The sequence below is a fragment of the Dermacentor andersoni genome, chromosome 3, assembly GCF_023375885.2.
Source record: "Dermacentor andersoni chromosome 3, qqDerAnde1_hic_scaffold, whole genome shotgun sequence".
Taxonomy (NCBI): domain Eukaryota; kingdom Metazoa; phylum Arthropoda; class Arachnida; order Ixodida; family Ixodidae; genus Dermacentor; species Dermacentor andersoni.
This window is the reverse complement of record NC_092816.1, coordinates 216,834,239-216,861,278: the sequence shown is the minus strand read 5'-3', so window position 1 is coordinate 216,861,278 and position 27,040 is coordinate 216,834,239. Positions and strand designations below refer to the sequence as shown.

The 27,040-nt window shown below is 45.0% G+C and overlaps 1 protein-coding gene across 6 annotated transcripts in view; it reads right to left on the bottom strand.

The window, feature by feature from the left end:
* The window catches only part of LOC126524296 (uncharacterized), a 105,764-nt gene that overhangs the window by 331 nt on the left and 78,393 nt on the right, over positions 1–27,040 (bottom strand). For 3 of the 6 annotated variants that reach the window (XM_055067228.2, XM_050172638.3, XM_055067230.2), the window contains exons 8-9: positions 18,679–18,768; positions 16,913–17,029 (exon numbers count right to left, since the gene is read on the bottom strand). In XM_055067228.2, coding sequence (XP_054923203.2) covers positions 16,913–17,029; positions 18,679–18,768 — 207 coding nt within the window. Of the gene's footprint in view, positions 1–6,249; positions 6,365–16,912; positions 17,030–18,678; positions 18,769–27,040 lie in introns of those variants that run through there. The other 3 variants (XR_008610968.2, XM_055067229.2, XM_050172635.3) reach the window with 3 other exon arrangements.

Here is a 27,040-nt window from a genome sequence, read left to right as displayed (position 1 = left end):
AGAAAGAGTTTCATTACTTGGTTTGTTTGGCACACACCATGCCTTAAAGGCACACACCATGCATTACATCCGAGATACTTGATTGAGCTCCATCGACAACAAAATATGTTGTCTTGAACACAAGTATTTGGCAATCCATGTACATATCTGAGATGAAGTGTTATAAACTTATAATTTCTCCGCTAATAATTTGTGAGTCATGACATCAAGTGCTTTGCTGAAGTCCAGGCATACACAGTAGACTGTACATCCACAGCAAGGGCGAAATCACGCGTGAACTCTTAACTGCATTACACAGGAGAGTCCCTTCCGAAAACCATGCTGAAAAGGATTTAACAACGAATGGGTCTCGACATGCTGGATTATGGATGAATACAAGATATGCTCTAAAACCTTTATAGCATACATTCACCTTCAAAGACCTAACTTATGAATGGGTACAACGGATGTTATTTTCCAGTCCTCGGGTACAAAGCCTTCATTCAATGATTTTACAAAAATTAGCTTTAGGAAGAGTGACACGTGATGAGAACAAGATTTCAGGAGGGCACTAGGCAAACTATCGGGTCCAGCTACCTTTGAAGGATCTAAGCCCCTTAAGACCACCTCCATGCTACGTGCTGTAATTGCAATATCATCCATGGCTATTATGGGACTTCTTTCTAGCTCTTCAACTTCATCAGAAATACTTGGTGGAGAAAACACCAACGAACTGGAACGCTCGGCTTTCTGTTGACATTAATAATAATTCACAGGGTGCAAAAGCAGTAATAGAAATATCTTTCTTTTTTACATATTGCCAGAATTCTTGAGTTTATATTTTAGACTCCAGGGATGAGTTAGGTCGAGTTAGTGCACTCCGTAGCAGCATTTACATTGTTTGTTATTGACTAAAGCCTTCTACTATTTATTTCTGTTTGAGATGACTTTAAAGGCGGCAAATTCTTTTACTCAGGCTTGTTCGGAAGAGGCAGTTTCTTGTGAACCACAATTTACTTTTATTTTTAAATGCTTTAAAAGTGTTTAAATGTCCATCCGTCTGTTCCACAAAGTGATCGCTTTCAAGATAAAGCCCGCAGCAGCGAGCGGCTTTACCTTCATGCTGCCTGTTGCTTCAACGCGAATAGGGTACACAGCGCCCACAAAGCTCTTGCCAAAACTTTCACAGATTGCCTTCAAATGTGGAACCGCGCATCTCTCTTCAACGTCAAGCAGCGAAAACACAGCGTGAGTTGGCACACTCTGTCCATATTGCAGATCGCTTTCAAGATATGGTCCGCGCCACGATGCCATAATGTAGCCGCTGCCTGTGTACGTATCATCACGACACAGATGAATAAGGCGCTAAATAGGGATAACGACTTATAATGATTGGAACGTCGTCAGCAGACCTGGAGCCACCAAGTGTGGCACTTTTTTTGTGCTATCAATGCACCTTGCGCCGCCATCTGCACCGCTTCGTGTTGCCGCAACGCTCTCATTTGTACTGTCCCAGATAAAGTTTCATAACGTTGATCACGACGCCGGGCCGCGTGGAGATGAGCAAGTGGCACAATGCTCACACATGCTTAGAGAACTCCCAGAGGAGTTCCTGCATGAATTTTTTTCTAGTAAACGTCCAAGAGGGAACAAAGCGGTCTCTTAGTTCAAATAATTTTTTTTTGGAATATGGACCAGAGGAGGAATAAACATTTTATTGATGAGGAAAAAAAATGGTGGAAAGGAGCAGTGCAGGGTGGGTCCCTATTCCAAGACTCCAGTGGCCACTGCGACCCGCTAAGCTTGATCCAGGAAGCCCTTCTGGGCCTTGAGGTCAGCAATGGACCAGAGATTCGCCACCAAGTGCGACTCTGAAAGAGCCTCAAAATCAAGAAAGTAATGATTTAATGCAGAAATAATTTGAGGTACATTAGCTTAGAGTAGTTATAAATGTGTCGGTTGTTTGTGCTGTAAGTTCTTTCATGTGTCACATTCATTTCGCAGAGGACATAGTGATTGCTTATACCTGATATGATGATCGTCAAGAGAACAGTCTGGTGTGTGTGTTAGAAAAAGATCAATGTGGTCTCCCCTTGTAGGCATCGGCACTGTCTAGGTTAGAGATAAATAATTAGTAAAATTTACCATTACGGTATCTAATTCACATGTTCCCCTGTAAGGTGAAGGATGTTGATCCCAAGTAAATTGGTACCATCTTGAAATCACTACCTATGATGATAGTCAGTTGTTACCCTTTCAGTGGCGGCCACAAAATCTGATAAAACGTCAGCTGAAGTTGCGGGAGAGTGGTAAAAAGAACAAACGAACAATGATTTGCGATTTTTCAATTTAAGGTTGCACTATACAGCTTCACACAAACCCAGAAGAAGGAATGTTCTTGTCAACCAAAGACAAATACACCTTCCCTGTGACAGTCTGTTTGGTAACAAGTGCAATGTAAATATTTCACTATCAGCTAGATCATCATACAGCCATGATTCAGTGCCGAGAACTAAGGAAGCCTTCCAGCGCACCACTGTTTTGCCAGGATCAGCCACTCTGCACACAATGAATGACGATAAAAAAAAGTGGGTCAACAGCGGTTGACATCTAAGAGCACTGGAACACTGTTCCACGTTTCTTCAAGTACTTTACTCGTCAAAGAAATATGAGTTCTTCTGAGGGAATAGATGCTCCCCCACTGTTGAACCACCTTATCTTCACCTGCGCCACCTTAACCTGCTTTAGAACCATCTTACTTTTACATAGAACCCTTCCTTAACATTTACTTTCTTTCGGTTTGGACTGCAATAAGAGCAACACTTGGTCAACCAAGGGAACAGGCAGGTTTCAGGAACAGATACTCTACAATGGATCACATCCATGTCATCAATCAGGTAATCAAGAAATCCACAGAGTAGAACCAGCCTCTATATGGCTTTCATAGATTACCAAAAGGCATTTGATTCAGCAGACATACCAGCAGTCATAGAGGCATTACGTAATCAAGGAGTGCAGGCTGCTTACATAAACATCTTGGAAAGTATCTACAGAGATTCCACAAGCACCCTAATTTTCCCACAAGAAAAGTAGGAAGATACCTATAAACAAAGGAGTCAGATGAGTACACACAATCACTACAATGCTTGGAAGAAGTATGCAAGCTATTAAACTGGGAAGGCTTAGGAGTAAGGATCAATGGCGAATATCTTGGCAACCTTCGATTTGCTGATGACATGGTTCTGTTCAGCAACACTGGGGACGAGTTACAACAAATGATTGAGGACCTGAACAGAGAGAGTACAAAAGTGGGGTTGAAAATTATTATGCAGAAGACAAAGATAATGATCAATTATCTTCAAAAGTGGTTGAAAAGGTCAAAATGTAGGTGGTTAACCACAGTTACACTCACTCCTGTGAAAGCAGAACGATGGCAGGTTTTTACAATTTGCGAGGCAGGCTATTGACATCCCTCTCAGCTCCCAGCGTTGCTGGAGGATGGACTCTTATTACTTTTTTAGAGGCTACATAGATAAAAAAATTCTGCTTACTAAATATCCATGCGCTTTGGAAGTAACCACTGCAGGTGTAAACACTACCGAGGGTGAGCTTTGCGTTGCTCCCTAAAAAACTAAGTCCTTAGAAATTGATTGTCGGTCCCTTTAATCAATGCCTTTGCTTGCCAAGCTTACTTTATTTTTAAACTTTTCTCAAACAAAAACCTCAGTGATATGACCCCGTTTTGCAAGATTTTCTAGCACCAATGTTTGGGTCAAAAACACAAAAAATGACCCAATACACTTCGTTTTAGCGGTTAATACGTTCATGAAAAATGCTATCTTTTGGCAGCAACTTTTTCTATATCGCCAAACTGCGATCGTACTATATGTTTTTCAGCCGATAGATCCCGTGTGAACAAGGAAAGGCGTGAGGCACATGCACTTGAAAGCAGTAGGCGCCTACCCGTGCGACCAGGCCCTTGGTTTCCTGTTCTGGTGCCGCCAACTTGATTGCGATAAGCATCTTCACTCATCTCTTTCACAGGGTGTGCAGCATTCGAAGCATACTGCAAGCTTTTAATGACAATCTAATGTGTATACTCTATGGTAATGGCAGATTTATTTATGTGCACTGTCCATGTGGTGCACCATGTCATCTTCTCGTGTGCTTGTTTTCTGTAGATGGCTTGGAAATGCTCAACTAGTTGTCTCATTTATTGATATCAGAACGGCTGCGATTTGTTTATGCTGCGAGCCGTGCTCACTTTTATAAACACCTGGCGTCCTACAGGTTAAGCACTACAAATCAACAACACTAGATTTTTTAAGAAGCCCACATGATCTAGCTATAAAGGCCATTTGCTTTCATCTTCTATGGCTAGAGCTACAGCTAGCACTACAGAGCAGCTGCTTAGTACATGCAGCCCAGTTGTGCAAGCTGCATCTGTACTCATTTGAGATTGGTCATGTAAGCAGCACTTCACATAGAAAACTTATATGTCCTCAGTGTTGGAAATAACATGCAACATTTCGTCACTGCCTACATTATTTAATGGTTCTGCTAAATCTTATAGCATCCTCAATAAGTCGCACCAGTGCACACTAACTGTCCTCGGTAAACAAGGTCTCGTTTGCGCAGTGCATAATTTTGCACACTGTGCACAAGGAAACATGACTAGCGGTATAATTCAGTGCCAGACGAATACTCAGGCAAAACTAGCGGATCGCAGAGCATGATCATGCGCTGCAACACGGTAGAAAATTGCATAATTTCGGTACCTGCACACGTGACTGCACTACCGTGGGAACAAGCAGACGAAGCGGAACTACATCTCTCTTGCTTCGGTGGGAAGTAGAACAAAAAACACGCAGACATTCAGTTTGTGTGTTTTATTATTTCTCTAAACTTCAATTTGTCAATTCAAGCAACAGATCTCACAAATAACAGATGTGTTCTTGAATAATTCTCGAAGTCACATGTCAGCACGAGCGACGTCGCACTGCAGACACGAATACGTAGGCGCAGGAACATGAGTACGTCACCGTTCAGCTTGGAGAACGGCGGCCGCAAGGAGAAGGAAAAACGGCATTCAGTTTGAAATTTCAGATCTTTCCGTGGCACGTAGTGATGTAATACTTTGCAGACACAATCGTTATCGCGCAATGTATGTTCTGCACTTGTCAACTCAAAATAGCCAGACCTGGTGAGGGGCCCTTCAACGCCGACAGCCGCGGCTTGTTACACGCGATCAGAGCGCCCAGGAAGCGGTTAAACGAGTGAACACAATTGGCAGCCGGATGGAGGAAGGTGGTGGGGAGGGGCACTGGCCTCCCCACCAATATAGTTTTCTCAGATCAGCTCTGCCATCCCCCTATACATGTATTGATTTTTTTCAAGCAACCCAGTTTTAACAATTATTGGTTATCACAATGAAATTTTCGTGGCACCTGAATATTGTTATAAGCGGGTTCGACTGTATTGCACTTGAAGTATATATGCTCGTATTAGACGTTTCTGAAAATTTATTTCCGTATATTCCTACAAGGTACGTACTCATCTTAAGGTATTTTTGAGGCTTCAAAAAAATGTGGTTCAGAGGCCCTTTAAGCAACCTCATTTGTCAGCACAAGAAAATCTAGATTTTCCATGCTAAATTCTACTATACTATTTTATGATCTGCAACAAACTTTTGTTTCATACGAGCAACAAGTGACACAGACCCCTGCTTCTTTTTTTTTTCTTTCTTTGCTTAAGCATAGTGCAAAACATATTGAACACTTTAAAAAAAATAAGGCACGTGTACCTCAGATCTGGAAAGGAGGTGACAATTTTGAGCAACACACGCTGTCACAACTCACACTGATGTCGTCACACGGCAGCAAACTCTCTCTCAGCTCCGCAGCACAATTTCCTCCTGCAGTGCCTGCTCGCTCTCTCTCATTCTCTCGCACAGCTGCTGTAAGGTGAGCTGTACAAAACGATGACGACCACGAAACTCATGGAAGCAGGCAAAGAAAGCTATCACTCTGGAATTTTGTACCCGTTCTTGTCCAACCGAGTTAACATCCACAATCATTTCTGTGACTTGCAGCTGTTGTCTTTTCGGAAGCCTTAAAAACCCAAGCCTTGGCACTTTTTTTATCACAGCAGTTGTGTTGTGCCATTGCTGCATGCGCAGCCAGCAATGGCACAGCACAACTTGCAGCGTGGTCCGCGTGCTGACAAACAGTGTTTGAGATAATCAACAGTAGGCTGAAGATGCCAGTCTGACCCTGCATCGGGATTTGCGTCCTCGGTCTACAGCATCCCAGCTGAGCAGATGGTCCACAGCGCCGATGCCGATGCGACTGGTACCACTGACCGGGTCTAGACACCAGGGCAGGGTCTTGCGAAATCAAACAATACTTGCAACTAAGTTGGTACTCAATTTTATTTTTATAGTGCTGTGTGAAAAAGCTTTTCTAGACATGCATGTACGCATGTACACACCCACAAAAGATAAAACAGTGAAAGTAAATATCAAGGAAGTGAAAAACATAGAGCCAGAAGATGATGAAATACTGGTGTGTTGTCCAGTTTCACTAGTATTTCTCAAGCTGCAGAGTAAAAGTGAAATAAAGGAGATAGAAGAACTGGAGATGCATAAGTATTGCTACCAATGCTTGGCACTTTGGGCAAAACTGCAATGTAATTTCACAAATTTATTGCTGTATTTAATGCACGAAGGTTAATCCTATAAAGGAAAAAGAGAACAGGCATGTCCTTTTCAGTGCCTTTTGCACAGTGAATGGACCCAGAGGGTCGTGCTGGATGTGGAAGGCTGTTTAAGTGTAGGCACCAGAAGGCATAGACAGTGCAAGACACACAGAGGAACAGACGAAAGCACTTTCGTGCACAGAGTTTCCAACGAAAATCACCAGAGTGCACTCTGGCACTGGTGTCCGCGGAAACTGCAAGCATGGTGCTTTAGTCAGCATAGGAGTTATAGCGCATGGATTTGGCTAAATTTTGTCCTCCTGGCTTCAAACAGCTGTGTGACATCGCAAACCAGTAACTTTAACAAAATATTGCATTATATAAATGCAACGCAGTAGATATTGCACAGTTCAATGAACATGTCATTTGTCTGCACACTTTAACATGATTCCTATGCGACATGCACTTTGTTTACATAAGCACTATGTGGTCGCGTTAGTCATATTTGGTGCACTTAGTAATCATTTTGTACACCAACCGGCTTAATTTTGCAGGCACACTAGGCTGCCTACGATAACGTGATTACGAAAGATTCAGCACAATCCTTTTGACAAAATGTCAGGCTCAATCATAAAATCTCTTTTTAGGAGAGTAACTCTCTGCCTTTTCTGGTTACTTACTAGCCTTCTTTAGATAGAATAGCTTTGTTTGCCTTATTTCTTCGTGTTCGTCATTGGCGGTCACCCGGTGGATTTGCGATACAAAGGCACCGATGAAAAGTGTGCGTGTTCTCCGGAAACCAAGTTACATGGTGCGTTCACCGCCGAGCGACATTATAGGTCACTGAGATGTACGTGCTAATTGGCGTGAGCTTTAAAGTGTCCAAAGGTTAAGATGTGGTGGTGAAGCACTCGCAAAGAAAACGTGCAGTCGTCCGCTCGTTCCCTGGCTGGTTTAGTCGGTGTTCGTGCTCCTTTGTTTAGTCGTTCGATCGTTTTTTTAGCTCGCACGCGTGTTCGTTAACATTTGCTCATTTGTTCCACTAGTAGTTCCTGTGGCTGCTACGTCTCTGAAACGCACTTGCTGTAGGGCACTTAGACTGGTGCGCTTCATTACGTAATGGTGCTAACTACAAATGATGCCTAAATATCAATGACTGTAACAAATATATGCCTTCAAGCGCGTCTTTCCTTTAATAAAATGGGCAGGTTTCTCGAATGTTTCAGCTACACCTTACATTGGCAATCACTGTCAATGTTTTCTGCATATTTTTTTATCCGTCGCATGTAGTGGCTAAGACACTGTCTTGCACTCGCAGTTTCGTTTACTCCGAAGTGCTGTGTAAACAACTAGTATCATTCGAATTCTATTCGAAGCAGTATAACTGAAATTACCTGTTGAAGGATTCTTTCGCCAAGGACCAATTCGAGCCTGTATTCTTTAGCAAGTTAAGAATTAAGAATTTGCAACCTAATGCTGTACCAAGTATGCTGTGCGCCGTAAGTTACCAAAGCCCAGGAAGCCCCCTTTGCAAACCTGTAATGCATCTATGGTGAAAATAAACTATGAACTTGCAACTTGAATGCTGTTTCATATCATTTTGACCTCTATAAAACATCATTTCCCTTCTCATAATTTTGACTGCGTCAGAGCGCGGCAATTCTTTGCACAGCCATCACTTCACTATATAATTTATTTATTTCACACACCCTCAAGCGCCAAGGCATTATAGAAGAGAATGGGGTACATGCGAAAAACAATAACAACAATTACTACGAATTTATATAATGCAAGTGACATGTGCAGTGTAGTAAGTATAAAGTCATATCTCGCAAATGTTACTTCGGAGCGAGCGCAACCGTCCTCAATGCATGCACCGTATTTACTCGCATAATGATCACACTCGCGTAACGATCGTACCCCCGTATTTTGTCGTCAAAATTTGATTTTTTTCTTTCCCGTGCAATGATCGCACCCAGAACTTGTCGCAGCAACATGCAGTGTGCCAAGTCTAGCTAATGATGATCGCGCTCACCATCTGTCGAATGCTACGCAGACGACTCTTGAAGACATACCAAGCGGTCTGCACGCAGCCAGCATTCTTAAGCAGATGCCCCATTTCATTCCTTTCATCACTTCCCGCACTTCCATTAAAAAAAAAAAAAAAAAAAGCTACAACCAAACATGCCTCAGCTTTATTATTTGTAGGCTTCATAATGGTTTTGGTCAACAACAACAACATAAAGGGCGCCTTTCGATTCTTCTCGTCTGCACTCGTGGGCACGCAACAAATTGCGAGCGGCCACGATAGTGGCCACATTTACACTGATACATTAGAAGTGTACCCTATTCATATGCCGATGCTTGTAACGCAGTAACATGCTTGGAACGATGCTTGGAACGGGCCGTCCCGCGGCGGAGAGCAAGTGGCGAGACCGAGGAACGAATTTCCGCCGGCCGCCGAGAGATGGCGCAAGGCAGCTGGGGGCTGTAGGGACTGGGCTTTAGGTGGCTGACAGCCCGCGTGTTGCCGTAAGGAACGTGTCAGTTCTTGTCTTCTGTCGTGCGCGTCGTTTTTCTCTCGTGCACATCCACGGTGCCTTTCACTGATATTGACGCTCCATCATTTTCTTCGTTTATGGTGCATTCTGCATTCGCGTGATGGGGAAGAAGTGTTTTTTGCCAGGCTGCAATACGGCTACAAATCCTGCAAGGAAAAGTTTTCATTTTTTTCGGCGCCGAAAGACGACGAACGGCTGTAGCTGTGGCGGCAGGCCATACCAAGAACCGAGCTCTACAAACAACCGACTCCATTTGCGAGAGACATTTTGAGGCCAGTTTTGTGTCCAAAACCTGGACGGCAGAGTACAATGGGCATGTGCTGCAAAGCGCTCCGCAATGTGCGTTGCTGGCAAAGGACGCGATGCCGCCGAAATTCCCTGACTGCCCTGCCTACCTTTCGAAGACTTCAAAAAGTAGAAAACGACCCACCGAAAGGCAACCGCTAGAAGCGAAAAAGATGAGGAGCGCCGAACCTTGTGTACAAGTGTCAGAAGAAGCTATCATGCGCTCCTCTCCGAATACCGCTGAGGTGTACAACGTGACAGCGGTTGAAGAAGAATCCATTGCAGCTCAGCAACAGCGGCGATCTCAGCATTCGCAAGCTTGTTCGAAAACCCTCTACTCTCGTGCCTACCGTCTAAATGCTGGGGTTTTCACCGGCTCAAAATGGACGAAGTCAAAAGTGTTGTCTTTCTTCAACTAAAACGCTCCAAGAGATCAGCCAGCCAGTTGCTGTCAGTTACCTCATGTGCTGCATCAGCGGGTAACATGACCGCATCAGACATGAATGAAGCAACATGCTCGTGGGGCGGCATCTGCCCTGCTGCTTCTCTGATGGCTGCCAAGGTCATCGAAATTGATGACAAAATTGAGGTGAGAGTAGTGGTGATGGGAAAAGTTGTTTCTTGGGAGGATTTAAAATGTACAAGCTCTGTGAGATCTTTGGAGGACGTTAAAACTATTTTGGAGCATGTAGACAAAGTAAGGCTTTGTACTGCAGGACCTAGCGCCAAGGAGTATCCTAAGGCTGAGCCGCAAAGTGCGTTTCTCGATTCTGATAATAAATGGCGCCACAAGAAATGTTCACTAATCCTCAGTGCCGGTGTATCGGTTTGCCAATAGTGCTTCAGCCTCTCAGACACATTCCGAATTCGCCAGAAGAGGCTAACAGAGAAGCAATGGAAGTTGAATTCCAGTGGTGCTCGTTTCTCCGGGAAAAACTTGCAAAACCGTGAAAAACTTGCAGCGCTCAGGCGTGCTAACTAAGCCCTCAAAAGATCAAAGAATCGCCTTTGCAACCAGCTGAAGATGCTCATTGCCGAGCTTAAAGGGACACTAAAGGTTAATATTAAGTCAATGTGGACTGTTGAAATACCATCACAGATACCTCGAAATGCTTGTTTCATGTGAAGAAGAGACTTATTTTAAGAGAAAATGCGTTCTCAAGCGTCCGCGTACCTCTAGCGCAGTTCAAATCGCCCGCCCTCCGATCGAGGAGTGGTGAGGTCATGGTCTCATAGCGACGTTGCGCCGTCGGTGAGTAAAACGGCGCCGGCAGACGGCGCTACGGCTTTTCTGTGCAAAATGTAAACGTGCGGCCAGAAACAGAGCGAAGAGAGAGCCGAGAGAAGCGTGAAAGCGGAACTATGGTGGCTAGCGCAAGGGAAAGCGCGCAACGATAAGCTGGTTCTTTATTTTATGACGCCAATTCTGACGCTTGTTGCAATGGACGGCCGTGACAACGACACGTTGGCTCGCGATGCTGGGCTCGACTTCAGCGATTTAAGCACTGATGAATGTGACCTGCTGCTGAGGGCTCGCGCTGCTGGCGTTGCCTACTACTCGACGTCAACTGTATGTCATGGCTGTACATATTCGTAAATGTGTAGCTTTTCCTTCGTGAAAACCAAAAGAACTGTAGGTCGCGAATCCCACGACATCACATGGACGTGGCATTCTCGCTGCTTGTTCCAAATGCAAGTCTCGCGAGCCAGCAGAACCAGCGCAGCACGATAACAAAACAACTGAAACACCAAAGCCCGAGCGGCGCAAGGTCGAGCGTGCAGAGTCGAGCGAAAACGAAATTTTTCGACCACCCATACTACTGAAGGGTAACGTCAAAATGTTATTTTTTTCTTAGAATCGAACAGAAGTAGACAAGTAGCATTTTCTTTCGTCTTATAACCTAGTGAAATGATCTTTTTAATATGAGTAGTTGAGTGCTAGTAACAAATTATGATGAGGAGTGCCTTCGTCATCGGGCTAGTACCGGAATGTCGCTGGGGGGTCTCAAATCGTGTCATGCATTTACCTCAATTTCTCGGTTACTAAAGCTCTGTTAGCGATTATATTGACGCTTTAGACATTCTTGAGCACTGCTTTACCACTTTAACTTGACTTCATAGTAAGCGTTAGTGTCCCTTTAAGCAAGCTCGTGAGTGCCTGCAAACAATTTCTGCAAAAGACATTGAAGCGAAGCTTTCCGAAGCTGAGCTACCCGGAATACAGCTGACGGCAGTGAAAGAGTGCTTGGCAGCTGCCACACTCGTAAATAAAAAGAGCCGGCGCTACACAGAAGACTGCTTTTGCTGCGCTTGTTTGCACATTCGCAGCCCATCGGCGTATTCCTTCCTCCGAGAAAATGATGTTCTGCCGCTTCCTTGTGTCACAACAGTTCGAAAGTATTTAAGTTTGGTGAGGGTGAAGTGCAGATTTGACACACGATTTTTTGGAGCACTTAAGAAAAAGATGGCCACCAAGGACAAGTTTCAGCAACACGGGATTTTAGTGTTCGACGAAATGCACGTAACGAATGAGATGAGAGTGCACTCAAAGTCAACGACTTATTGTAGATTCAGCGATTTTGGTGACAGTGCGATGACCAGCGATGACCTCGCCGACCATCGACTGGTGTTCACATTTTGAGCATTTGGGGGTCGTTACTCGCAGCCAGTTGCTGTCTTTGCGAGCAAGGGTCCTACAAAAGGCACCAAACTTGCACAGCTCATACTGAAAGCGATTTTTCTCCTGGAGGAAGCTGGCGCGTTTGTCGATGAAATTGTGTGTGATGGAGCAGCTACTAATCGCTTAATGTGGAAAGAGTTCGGAGTGAGTGGGGCTCTTTGGCACACTAAACACTTCTTTACTCATCCTGTTGACGACAAGCGCAATGTTTTTGTTTTTTCCGATGTGCCTCACCTCCTGAAATGTGTGCGGAACTGCTTGCATCGATAAAAGATTTTGGTTGTCAATGGTGAACGGGTGCACGGGGCGCACTATGACAGATTGTAGAAGATTTGAAGCAATCTGGCCTGGCGCATGTCTGCCCTAAATTAACATTTTCGCATATTAATCCAACAAACACTGAAAAAATGCGTGTTAAGCTGGCGACCCAGTTGTTCAGACGGAGTGTAGCAAAAGGGCTGGAGTTTTATTCGAGGAGAGGTACGCAAGGATTAGAAAATGTGAAAGGTACGATGGAATTTACCATAAACTCACACTGACCTCTTTGACGCCCTCAATCGAAACTGCCTGCGAGAAGGCATTACTGTAGGGAGCAATGATCTACGAGTTTTTGCTTCTTCACTCTATTGGCTAAACAAGTGGGAGCAAGATGTATTATCTGAAAAGATTTCCCGTAAAAATTGCCTCCTCGAGCAGACCGCAGAGGGACTGCGCGTGTGAATTTAATCTGCACTGGAACTCTCTTGGTATTTGCTCAAGGAGTGAGGGTTCAGGTAGGTCTTGACGGGAAAGTTCAATCAGGACGTGCTTGAATGCTTCTTCGGAATTATCAGCCAGGCAGGTGGCCAAAATGACCACCCCTCTATGCCCACCTTCCTGCAGTTGTATAACATTCTCTTAGTGTATAGTTTGCTCAAGCCGCCAAAGTTTGGCAATTGCGAAGTGCAAACCGCCAATAATACGCATGCACTAACACTGACTAATATTAAGCTTGTGTTTAAGGTTGACAATGAAGAAAAGACACAACTTCAGCAACTAAAACAAAAACTGGATGGCTTAGTGGACGCGGAAGCTGAGTGTGAAGAAGTTTTTGATCATGTATGTACAGGTTATTGACTGTGTAATTTATTACCTTGCTGGCTTTATGTGTCGAAAACTTATCAAGTGTACAACATGCTCAAAATGTAGAGAGTGCCTTATTGGAGAAGCTGCTGCACAGTCTCTAAAGGAAAGTGCCCTAGTTCAGTGCAAAACTCGAGGTGGACTATTACACCCCAGTAGGACCATTTTCCACCTTCAAGCGCCGAGACTGAATTTCAGAAACACACTCTTCACAGAAATGTCTATTAATTGATAGTAGAAAGCATGCTCAAAAGCTACCATTCTTTTTTTCCTTGTTTCGAACACAAAGAAGAAATGATGGCATGTCTTCTGCATCACTATATAGCAATGAGAATGTGGCAAGTCTGCAAGCAAAGAAAAGCTGATGCAAAGAACAAAACACAGCAGCTGCGGAAGCTTGTTAAGCTTGTTTACCACATTATTTTTTACTTGTTTGTATCTTTTATGCCACATATTTTTGTGTGAACTAAAGAGAAGATAGCACAATGCAGCCGTATCTTATGCGACAAAGCGGCTATGGAAGCTCTCCCAAATTATACGCAAGATCCGTAATAGCTGGCCTCTTTTGTGACTGCAGATATGTGTGTGAAATAAATGGTGATGCAGCATTGTGTGTGTGTTTTTTTTTAAAAGCATGAAAGCAACATTCAGCGCCCGAAACCTACGCAGCAACTAGCGCACATAACAGCTGCAAATGAAAACACAAGACATTCGTTTCCGGACACCAACTTCCAGAGGTCCTCTGTCGGCAGTTTTACAGACAGCGCTTTGCACAATTTGACGAAACATCGCTCACATTATAACTTAATATAAGGATAAAATATTAGGAACACTGAGACGTATCACAGAATAGCTGCTGTTACAGCTCATGCCAATTCTAAATTTCAGTGCGAATGAGTGAACAGCTCTTTAGTGGCCTGTGATTTTCACGACAAGCATTTAATATAAAAGCACCACAAGGTGTTAGGTTTATTACGACTAAGGCTGAATTTGCACTCATAATATATTCCAAGGAGTCAGCAGTGCGTGCATTCACCCTACCCGATCGTTCATGGGCGCTGCGTCGAAGGCCCCCAAGATTGGCGCGCCGCCTGCCGGAGGATGGGCACACTACGAGCTGCGGCGCGCTGCGCCGGCGAGACTCGTTCGTTCACCTAACCTATTCTAACACCATGAACGCAGCTAAGATATTCGGCCACCCTTAGCGGAAACATGCCGTATTAGGATAGTAGTGAAGACAAATGCCGTAGTTTCCGCAGCATGCCCGCCATGTGTTTCTATGTCACTGGCAGCTAAGCACGCCCACCTCTGTTTCTGTTTTCTCAAAGTGGACATGGCTACATTATTGTTGCATACTTGCCTATATTAACGATATTATTCATTACTGATGCGAAAGAAACTGTTTCAATGTGCGTAATGTACTCACGAGAAGAAAAATAATCGTGTTTAGCACGTTCGGCTTGCTCCGCCAGCCACCATTTTTGTTTTGGTGTCCCAAACTGACAACAGCAGCCGCCTGCTTGTCATCCCGCAGCAAATGCGGGATGAAAAAAGAAAATGTTTCTTTTCGTGGGAAATTTAACTTGAATAATGGTCGCACCCCTGAATTTTCAATTTTTTTTAACAAGAAAGTGCGATCATTATGCGAGTAAATACGGTACGTTAGTGCAACTCGGTTCGCTACAAATACTTCATTTAGTGAACGGACGAGCTAACACACAATCAAATGTTATTCCTGATAAGTCACTAACCTGAAAAAATTTACTCAAGCCCACTATGCTCTTGTTTGAGACTGAGTCAAGCCCTGTTATCGCGTTCCCGCTTCACGAACAAATTCTAAAAAACTTATTTTATTTTTTCTGTGCGCGGAGTCCCGACTCGAAGATTGGCCGCAGTATTTCTGTCAACGTTGAGGCATGCGGAACATAATAGCACTAGCACCCACGTCTGAGCCTATGCGCATGCTTAGAAGATTGGCAAGAGCGCACGTTCGAGGCACTGTAGCTTCTAATACTCTATCGAACCTTGAAACCAGCGATCGTTCGTGCCCTCTGTCAGCTGGAGGTAAGGATGTTGGCATTCGATTGTAAACGTGTTATTTACAACCATTCGCAACAAGATCTTGCAACACACGCTTGACAAGTGTTATATACCTAATTGTAGCACACGCGATACATTCGGGGTCGTCATGGCCCAGCATTGGCACTTGTTCAGATACTTGTTTAAAAGACTTATCAAAACAGGAAAAAAAAAAGCTGCTATCACTGAATTTGTATAACCATCTACAAATTTGTCCGTATACAAATTCTATGCTGTACACGAAGTTACTCAGAGCTAAAAAGACAACGCGAATGCATAAAGCGCACCGCCTTGCTATGCATGCATTTACTCTGCGAAAGGTCGTCTGCTACGCTCGAGCGGTGTAGGCGGCGCCACGGTCGAAGAGGGAGCATGAAAGAGAGGAGAAATGAGGAGAAGTGAAGGCAGAAGAGGAGAGTGTCGCTACTTTACGCAGATTAAGGGGTTTTACCCGGAGCCGAATGCATCCCTCCTCCCTACCCCCAGAGCCTTGCGTGAAACAGAAGACGGCGTGCTTCCTCCTCACTTTTCTTGCATGCGTGCACAAGATTGAGCCGCGATCGCCGGCTCATCCTCTCATGCTTTCACTCAAACATACAGCATACGGCCCGCAGAAATGATTTTATTGCCCTTGAACTTTATATGGAACCTCACGGTGACAGCAGAAGTGCACCTGGGGTGTCCATACAGTTGCTACCAGAATAAAAAAGTGAACATTGATTCTGGAGAAGGGGGAAGTGGCATAGCATATTGTTTGGACAACTCTAGTCCTCTAGTACCTTTAATTGTACGAGTGAATTCGGAAAACGGTTTGGAATTTGTGATAGTTGGGTACAGTTGATCCCATTCTCATATAGTGAGTGGAATGAAAGACTGTTTAAATGCTTAATTGATGTAGGAATATACAGTTACGATTTTGATGTGTAGTTAGAGATTTGGAAATCAGGATGCATTTCAACATGTCTATTTTAAAGTTGTTATGAAGACACTGGAATAAAAGCTTTAGGTGTACTTGTTTCGCTCTACCTGACAGTGTTTTTAGACTAGAAGCAGCTAGAAGATGATGGGTGAGTTAGTGCACCTGTACTTATTATGTACTATATATTTTATGGCTTTCCTTTGCACTCCTTCCAGTTTTGCTAGGTTAGTCATTGTGTGAAGGAACCCAACCACAGTGGCATATTCCAGGATCAGTCTTATGAATGAATGTCTTGTAGGCTTGGCAACTTAAGGGGAGTAGGTGCTAGCCTTAGGCATCCTTTAAGCCATATAAGCTTTAAATTATAATAAAGAAAGCCACATGAGCGCCTGAATACACAAGTACAAAAATCAGATAAGTCCACTTACTAACCAGCATTCTGACAGTGGCTAAATGACCATAGTGCTAGAGTTGTCTCTAGCACTACATTTGAGTAGGAAACTTTATGCCTTCGTGCACCTTTTGGTGTGTCTCTGTGGTTCACATGTTAGCCCTGGAATGTGCACAGTAAGAGGATGAGGAATCCCTCACCCCGATTCTTGTTCCTGTGTGTCCGAGCTGCTCTCCTCAGCTGTTCCATCCTGGACGGGGGGGTGCCCCAGGGGTGGGGGCTGCCATAGCACCACAGCCATAGATGTCCGCTTGCGGCTGCACGTGGTGACACAGGACACTCGCAAATCTGCAAGGCTATTTTGAGGGCTTGGGTGGCTACAAGTGAGAGCCTTGTATACATGATGCATTGGTTTTATTTGACAGACTCGTTGATGGGGCCAACACTTTCTCTACTGTCAGTGAGTACAGCCATCACAGTATTTTATAAAGAAACAGGCAAATCATGAATGTAGCTGTCATGGGAAAACACCTCAAAGTGTTAACTGGTGATGAGTATATTAATCAGTTTGCTTCTAGTTGCAGTTTTCAACATAGCTGGCAGCATTAACTAATATTATTGTCCAGTGGTCCGGTAATATATGTCCGGTGGGATGTTTTTCAACGATACAACTGATCAGGTGCTTACAATACAAGGCCATGAAATACCCTGAGTGGCCGAATACAAATATCTCGGGGTATGGATAAACAAAGGGCAGATGTACACGAAAAAGCACAAACGGTTCCTCATAGAAAAAGGGCGAAGAGCTGCCGGGATAACAAAACATAGGGCACTGAGGGGGTACAACAGGTATGAAGTACTGAGAGGTATTTGGAAAGGAACAATGGTGCCGGGGCTTACTTTTGGGTATGCGGTCCTGTGCTTAAGGGCAGAAGTTCAGTCGAGACTAGAAGTAAATCAGAGAGCTGTGGGAAGATTAGCACTAGGTGCCCACGGGAAAACCACAAACAAGGCAGTACAGGGGGATATGGGTTTGGCATCGTTCGAAGCACAGGAAGCTCAGAGTAAAATCCTATACGAAAAACGCCTGAGGAAATTAGACCATAACAGGTGGGCAGCTAAGGTATTTAAATACCTATACAGAAAGAGCATTGACTCACAATGGCGGAAAAGAACTAAGAAGCTAATCAGTAAGTATGCCAGACACGAGGACGGAGAAAGACGGAGCATTAAACAAGAGGTTAAAAACGCGGAAGGTAAAAATTGGATAAATTCAATGTAAAAGAAGCATAGTATTGAACTATATCGATACTGGAAACAGCAGATTAGGAAGGAAGCGTTTTATGATAACTCAAGAGGCAGTGCCCTACTCTCTGAAGCTAGGTCAGGATGTCTTAAAACGCGCAACTATAAAAAGAAATTTAACAAAGAAGAAATGTTCTGTGTGTGGTAAATCTGTAGAAACAATAGAGCACCTCATACTAAAATGTGATGGTACCCCTCCCAATGTCGATGTGGGCACAGTCACGCTTCCCCAGGGCGTAGGGTTTAGAGATAACAATAGTCATGTAAATAAATATGCGGTGGAAATTAGCAAAAAACGATTGGAAGATTGGTGGCTCAAAAGCAGAGAGGTGACATAAGGTTAAAAGCTTAGCTTTAAGATGTATTTAAAGAAAATGGTGCACTTTAATAACTTACAACGCAGTTAAACAAAAATAAAAAGCTGAGCATGGTGGCAACTGTTATCACCCCATTTCAAAGGGGACACTCCTACATTCCATCCATCTATCCATTAGTCAACATAGAAGAAAAGATCAGCGAGAGATAGACAAAACGCTGGAGGCAGTGAAACATGATTAAGTCAAGCAGTCTAGGTGACTATTTCTCATTGCCCCATTTGAAAGGAAATGCCAATAAAAATCATCATCAAAGACATCATGCTAGTTTCTGTCCTTATTCAGACCTGCTCAAATGCTTGCAATGGAGGCGTGGCTGCCTGCATGCTGCATTTCTGGGAAGTTTCTGGGAAATTTGGTACCATTTTTCTTGTTTCCTGCAATACAGAAAGCCCAATAGCAACACTGGGACTATGCAAGACATCATAGGAGAGGCCTCCGAATAAATTTTGACCATTCGTGGTCTTTTAACGTGCCACTATTGCTTGGTACATGAGTGCTTTTGCATTCGAACTTAATCAAAATGTGTGTGGCTGCAACAAAACCTGCAGCAGAACATTGCAGCCACCAGGTTAGGTTCACCTTATTCCAGTCCTACAAAAAAAGTGCCTCCCACACCTACCCTTGGGTACTGCAAATAGTCATGCACCGCTGAGGTTTTTAGCGCACGAAAAGGGACGAGACAGAGGCAAGACGCGGACACAGCGCCAATATATATAGCACTGTGTCTTGCCTCTGTCTCTCGTCCCTTTTCGTGCGCTAAAAACCTCAGTTATGGAATACCAACACGTCCTAACCTACGCTCTTTCAAGTCACGCACAGTATGTGCATCACACAGTGAAGCTTATGCGTACAATGCATTACACTAAAGTACAATCTCTGCCCCAAAAGTTCATGAAGTACATTTTTTTTAGAAGTCCTTCAACAAGTTTTCAGATACATAAATAGGGTCACCTTCAAAATACTCGCCATTAGGCACCATACATGGAATCTTTCTTTTCTTCTGTTGCTGGAAGCAATTTCCTCTTAAGCACTTCCACAGCAGCATTGTTTCTTTTTTAATTGGTGTGGCCCTCCAAGGTGCTGTCTCCAAGGCACCAGTTTGCATTTAGGCAAAGAAAAGAATTCTTTGAAGCAATCGTCAAAGATTGTCAAAGTAAGCAAATAGCTTATGCAGACTGCATAAATCAAATGGACACACGAACCCCCGAATGCAGAGATCTAACTTGGCTCGAACTTGAATTCTGGCAGTCTCAAGACACCTTCACCGCGCGTCTTAAATTGTGTTCGAGCTTGCGGACGACCTGCGAACGACTTGGCTGGGTCGAAGTCCGCTAAAGTTTCAAGTCTGCTTCCGGGCTAGCTTAAAACTGACTTCGTGAGTTATTCCAACATGGCAGCCTCCCGAACGGACGTCGCGCGGAGGTTAGCTGCTTTCGAGTTTGCTTGCCACGCTATGGATACAGCATTTTCAGAGGCGCAGCCCTTCCTGAAAATTCCGTGACCCGCCCTACGTGACCGAGGTAATCCGATGGAGCTGTACGACGACGAACAATTCCTCAGTCGCTGCAGATTCACGAAGAACGCCGTGCGACAACTTCTCGCTATGTTGCCTATCCGGGAAAGAGGGGAGAACAGAGGACAGCCTGTGTGCCTCTTATGCTGCAGTTGCTGATGGCTGTGATGTTTTACAGCGCTGGCACGTTTCTAACAGTCATCGGGAGTCTGGTCCACATTCCTCAGTGTGCCGCGCAGTTGGAAAGATGACTCTGCTCATCGCGAAGCACCTGCGCCTGATGCTGGTGTGCTTCCCGCAGTCGCAGAAAAATAGATTGCGGGCGTATTTTCTCATCTCCAATGGTTACACATGCCATCACTAGTTATTAGCGCTCACGACCATATTTATGCTCAGCATGCCGAACTGTCATGCACTGATCCACCGAATACGCAACTTGCGCATGAGCATAATAAAAAGTATCCCAAATGAGCTAGTCATGCAGAACATGTGCGCTTACCAGTTTTGTAGCACTCTCGCTTTTCTTTCGCAGCTTCCTCTTTCCGCTTTTGCTTCAGGTTGTTCTAGCATTTTTTCAGTTGCAGGTGATCGCGCCGCGTAATCCCGTAATTGGCATTATATTGTTTTGCTATTTCTTTCCATGTCTCATTCTTCTTGGTCAACGACGCGACATCAGTTTCCTTGCATTCCACAATATGCTTGTACTCACTCACGAGTGCCGTCAGCAGGATCTTTTGATCTTCTGTAAAACGGGGTACTGTCTTGCGTTGCGGTGCATTCTCTTGGGAGGAAAGTGTACGTGAGTGCGACATTTCAGCGTCAAAGCCTGTTGACAGGACAGCAATTTCGTATGAAATGCGGCGCGCGGCCATCCCGCGAGCCCCACAACTTGTTTTCCTAACAGACGACACTTTCCTAGCAGACCACATGCGCTGCCAATTTGCTATGTCTATGACTGTGCCATACTCTCCCTCTCGTTGTTCTCGACAAAGATTCCTTGCAAAGTAGACAAATCGTTTGCATGTGTCATTTTATTAATTTATTTTGTTTTTTATTAGGTGTCGACACCCATATGGGTGCGGACAGGTGACTCTACGGCGCTAGCTGCTCCTCGTTCGCAGCACATGTTGCAGTTCTTTTCTTGTTTATGACTTCGGCCTAGCGAGTTCGAATAGGTTGGCCTTTTCTTCAAAAGGTCACGTAGCCCGACCCGAACAAGGGCCATCGTGTTCCTGCTGGAATGCCTATAGGCGAAAAGGGACGCGCGAGCTCCCTCATAAACGGACCGTATGCCTCGTCTTGGCCTCTCGGTTGCCAGCCCAGACGGCATATGAACGCCTTGCGGCAGTCGAGAACAAAAGCCGAACCAACCATTTCGTTCGCTTCTCTGTGGCCAGTTATACAAACATGCAACAAGACCTCTAAGTTAAAAAGAAGCTAAAACCAAAATAAATGTGACTATAAAATTAATTTGCACTCAAATACACTGTTGCCTAAAAGTGGAGCACCGACTTGCAAAAATGGTGAACCTGCAACTCAAAAAGTGCGCCAATACACGAAAACTTGAGGACTACTTAATACCCTGCCGGTAACGGGCGCTTTTCGCAAGCAACAGTGCGTATCGCAGCGGCGGACGTCGCCAGATGGAATAGATTTACCCAAACTATACTTCAGCACTTATGCCCTGGTACAAATTTGGAAAGATACATACTTTTTTTGCTGTACAACGTGCCTTGCGCTAATAAATTTATTATTAACTTCGAACACAAACGAGCAACCTACTTTTGCATTGAAGCACCTACATGACTTGACAAAGTAAGTCAGCTTCAGCGTCTATGAAACGCGAAAGCTGACTTGGGCGTATTGAAGTCTGCTTCTTGCTCCGGGCCAACTTTGTCAAGTCAAGTCCAAGCACGATCCAAGTTAGATCTCTGCATTCGGGGGTAACACTACTTCTGAAGCATGCTGCCAACATCAATAAGGGTGTTTGATGATGGCGGCACAAATTATCATTGGCATCTTTCGGGAGACAGCACGACACCACCACGACAACGATGTGACAACGACGACAAAGATTACAGCGGTGCAATGACGGCAGCACAACGACAACAGAATTACGACAGTGCAACGATGCCATGGCAGTGGCTGTGTGCCTGTGCTTTCTTGCCCACTCCTTTACTTCACAGAGGCCAGATACTACTCAGACTGTCCGCTTTAAAATCATGCACATCCCATTCATTCAGAGAGTCAGTCTAAGTGAAGCTGTGATGAACTGGAAAGAAAAACAGGTGCGCCTCAACAAGAAATGTGCAGTAGACTTCAGCACCAAACATGCCCCACAACCCAGGTGACTGGGAAACACTACACAGTGCTACCACCAATCAGAGCATGTAAACGCCGAGATGCTACAAAGTTTCCGCGTGCATCTTGGGGTGTGGTCAGACCTTGAAAAGTGGTCTGCAAGAACTGCAATCAGAGGACTCATTAACATGCTTTTGCTTTTTCAATTCTTTGTAGAGTATCAGTTATAGTTGGGCTATCTATAAAGCTCAAATTTTTTTTAAACCCACAATATAATTCTTTAACTTTTGTTTTTTGATTTGTCGCAAATGTACCTTTTTTTTGTCAAAGCTATTAATCGCAGAATTTTTTTGAATTTTGCAAAGGTCAATGGCAGGCTACATAATTGTAATTCTAACAAGAACTATGCAGACACCTAAAAATGTTAGGGAAAAAAAATTTTTTTAGATAGTGCAACTGCTTTTATGATATGCCCTTTATTTGTTTACTTGTAAATTCCCAATAGCTTGTGGATATTCATTCTAGTTCTGAAGTTGTACAATGCACCAACTCAAATGTTCGCTAAATTTAGTTTGCATCCAGGAAGCTGTCTTATTTGAAAATGGTATTAAAGTGTCCTAAAATTGTGTTCTAGGAAAAACGCAAATAAAGTGTGCCAAATCGGTTGATTTACCAAGACAACCCAGGATTAGTCTTTTTTGTAGTCACCATTTCTGTAGCCTTTTTCTCCATTATTGCACTCCTTCCTATACCGTTTTGCTTCAACATCTGAAGTAGCTTTTTTCTTACCCTCTGAGAGTCTATTGACTGCAAGCACATGGTAACAAACTAATGTCCAGAAGTAACCCCTAGGTGCTTTAGAAAGCTTTCACTGTAGTAGTTTCCACAAAACTTGAACTTGTGTGTCAATTTTCACGCTTTCACCATTAGCAACACCTAAAAGGGCTCCAAATATGTCTTTTACAGACGCAATGTGCTCTCACAAGAGTGTGTGCCACCATAAACAAAAGATGAGTGCACATCTCCTTAATGACTGCAAGATGCACTACATAGAAAAAGGAAATCTCAAAACCAAAACTTGCGTCGAACACAGGTGACTTCTAAATAATGAAAACTTCATATCAAATTGAGGCTCACATCAGAGTATGCCTACTTTCCGGTCGACACGACAACTAAAATGAATTAAATAAGTGTTCTATAAGCCATGCATTCCAAAATGCTATAAATGTTTTAAAAGCCAAAGGCATTTGCTATTAAACATAATGAAAAATAGGAAAATCAATATCTTGGATCAAACAAAGTCTCACCTCACCGGGGGCAGCCTAGTTTCGAAAGTGATTCATTTTACTTTTCAAAATATCCTGGTAAATTATGGATACTTAATGTTGAGTTTTCCATACTATTTTCAAGTATGTTGCTGCGCCTGTGCTCCGTTGAAGAAGAGGACAACGCGAGTGTGCGTGAGTGTACTTGTCAAGGCACAGTGAGGAAGAAGTCATGGTTGCGCTCATAATTAAGGCGGCAAGCTGTTGCTGTAGCTCCTGCTCTATGACCTCTTTTTTGACGTTGCAACACTGGTGAAGGTGCTGGGTCAATTTTGGGTCAACGTGGGGCAATTTTCATCGTCAGCTCCTCGATACATTCTCGAGCTCGGATCGCCGAGATTACGTGCAAGAACTTATTGAGGCTCGGGTACAGAAACCCAACAAAACCATCGCCATGTATGCGGAAGATATGGCTTGTCTATTTCGCCGAGCTGACCCCGATATGACTGAGGGAAAGAAAGTGCGTCATCTGATGCGGGGAGTTAAGGAACCACTCTTTGCCGGTCCTGTACGAAACCCGCCAACAACGGTCGACGAATTTATCAGGGAAGCGAATGTCATCGAGTGGGTGCTTCAGCAACGTTGCTGCCACTTTGACCGCCAGTGCAACAATATGCCAATCAGCTCCGCAGCTAAAATTATTGACCACACCTCTTTACGGGACATGATTTGGGGCATCCTGTGTGAAGAGCTGCGAGCCCTCGGCATTCCTCCTGCAGAGTCGCCCGTCGCCTCTGTTGCCAAAGTCGTGCGCCAGGAGTTGCAGCAAGCCTTCTCCTCACGAGCCCCTTGTCCAGCAACACGTCCACCGACCTATGCCAACATGGTCTGACGGCCTCCCCCTTCACCGCCGGTAACGCCATTTCAGTCATGGCCCATTCCCGTGCTGTGGTGGCAACCAGAGTCTGTGAAATGACCTCCAGTTCGACGTACCGACTTGTGGCGCGCGGCCGACCATTGACCACTCTACTTCCACTGCAGCGAACCAGGTCACATTGCCCGTTACTGTCACCATGCAGACACTGGAGCCAGACCCTTTCCGCCTGCCGCTTCTCTGCGCTTCAACGATCGTCGCGCCCCGAACAGTGATCAGCTGCCGACCAGCCAGGCAGCTTCACCACGTCGTCGCTGGCAGTCCCCATCACCTGTGCGTCACACTTCCCCAAACCGCCAGGATTTCACCACTGACGTCAACAGGGGTAGTCGCTCCCCTAGTCTGCACCAGGGAAACTAACGGCAGCGAGGGCACAGGGCATTCTGCCCTGTGTCGAGACGCCAAAAATGTGCCCCACGCTCCCCACGAAGACAATATGACGACGACGAATGTTAAAGCCAATGAAGATGGCATGACGACAACGAATACTCACGCCGATGAAGACGGCATGACGATGACAAATACTTACGCCGATGACGTTGCCCGTGCCGATCATAGCATTCTGATGGATGGACATTACGCACCGCACTTGTTGACACTGGCGCAGACTTCTCGATTATGCGGAAAGAGTTGGCCAACCACATCAGGAAAGTGAAGAGGCCGTGGACAGGGCCCCGCATAAGAAGTGCCGGGGGCCAGCTAATGACACCAACGGGAATATGCGCCGCCCAAAATCACATCGGTGATTCGAGCTTTGTTGCCACTTTTGTCATTCTGCCCGTCTGCTGCAAGGAACTCATCGTGGGGATGGATTTTCTGCGAGATCAGGGTGCAGTCGTAAACATTCCGGAACATATGGTGACATTTTCTGCCAGCCCATATGGCGACACGATCAATGACGGGCAACACGAGCGTTTTGGAATCTCCAACGATGTGATCATTCAGTCGCGATCCTGCTGCCTTGTCTCTGTATCATGCAAGAAGCCCTACCATAGGAATGTGATCGCAGAGCAAATTGTTACCCCATTGCTTACGCAAGGTGTTTCCTTTGCTAGAGGCGTACTCAACATGACTCATGGGCATGCGGAAGTCCTTCTCACGAACTTCAGCAACGAACACCCATCACATCCAGAAGGGTACCGCAATAGCGCATTGCGACGACATCACCCAAGTAACATTGTTTCGCTCTACAAGAAACGGCCGTGCCGCCCTCGCCACCTTTGTCTGTCGACGCCAGCTTCGCCCTGTCGCCTTCAGAGCAGCAGCACCTATTGGAGCTGATACACCAGTTCGAAGATTGAATTTCGACTCCGTGAAAAGTCAAACAAACATCCCTGACCAAGCATCGTATCATCACGGATGATACTACGTGGCCGATTCGACAAAACCCCTACCGTGTAGCTCCAAAGGAATGTGCAGAGATTCAAAAACAAGGGAAGATGCTCGAGGATACAGCCTTCGAGAAGTCCCTGGGCGTCACCCGTGGTATTAGTAAAAAAGAAAGACAGCAGTTTGCAATTCTGCACCGATTACCGCAAATTAAACCAGGTCACGAAGAAAGACGTCTACCCGCTGCCACGCATCAACGATTCAGTGGATAGGCTAAAGCATGCTCATTATTTTTCATGAATGGACCTACGAAGCGGGTATTGGCAGATGGAGGTCGATGAGAGGGATCGTGAGAAAACTGCCTTCGTGACCCCCAATGATAATTAAGAATTAAGGTCCTTCCTTTCGGTTTGTGCTCAGTGCCTGCCACTTTTCAGCATCTAATGGACACCGTACTATCAGATTTGAAGTGGCGAGCATGCTTGGTCTATCTAGATGACGTCATAGTGTTCTCAGCTACATTTGAGGAGCACCTAAGCAGGTTACTCACTCTTCTCGAAGCCATAAGCTCGGCTGGCCTGACATTGAAGCCCAAGAAATGTCATTTTGGTTTCAGTGAACTGTGCTTCCTCGGCCACGTCATCAGTCAAGAGGGTGTACGACCTGATCCAGCCAAAATAGACGCTGTGGCAAAGTTCCCCACACCATCCAACAAGAAGGAAGTGAGAGGCGCTTATTGGGGCTGTGCGCCTATTACCGACGCTTTATTGCGAACTTTTCATGTATTGCTGCGCTGTTAACATGACTGACACATGACGATGTTCCCTTTCTGTGGTGGGGAAAATGAGCAAGTAGCATTTAGCGAACTACGCCAATGCCTACAAATGCCTCCTGTTCTTGTGCACTTCGACCAGCATGCTCCCACAGCACTTCACACGGATGCGAGCAATGTTGGTCTGGGTGCCATACTGGTGTAGCGGCAAGACTGCTTCGAAAAAGTAATCGCCTATGCTAGCCAAGCTCTCTCTTGTATGGAGGAAAACTACTCGACTACCGAGAAGGAATGCCTCGCCGTGGTGTGGGCGGTTATAAAATTTCGCCCTTATTTGTACGGTCGTTCATTCAAGGTTGTCAGCGATCATCATTCTCTTTGTTGGCTGACTAACCTGAAAGATCCATTTGGCCGGCTGGCCCGCTGGAGTCTCAGGCTTCAGGAGTTCGACATGACCATAATTTACAGATCAGGGAAGAGGCACACCGACGCTGACTGCCTCTCGCGGTCACCCGTCGAGTCCGCAGTTATC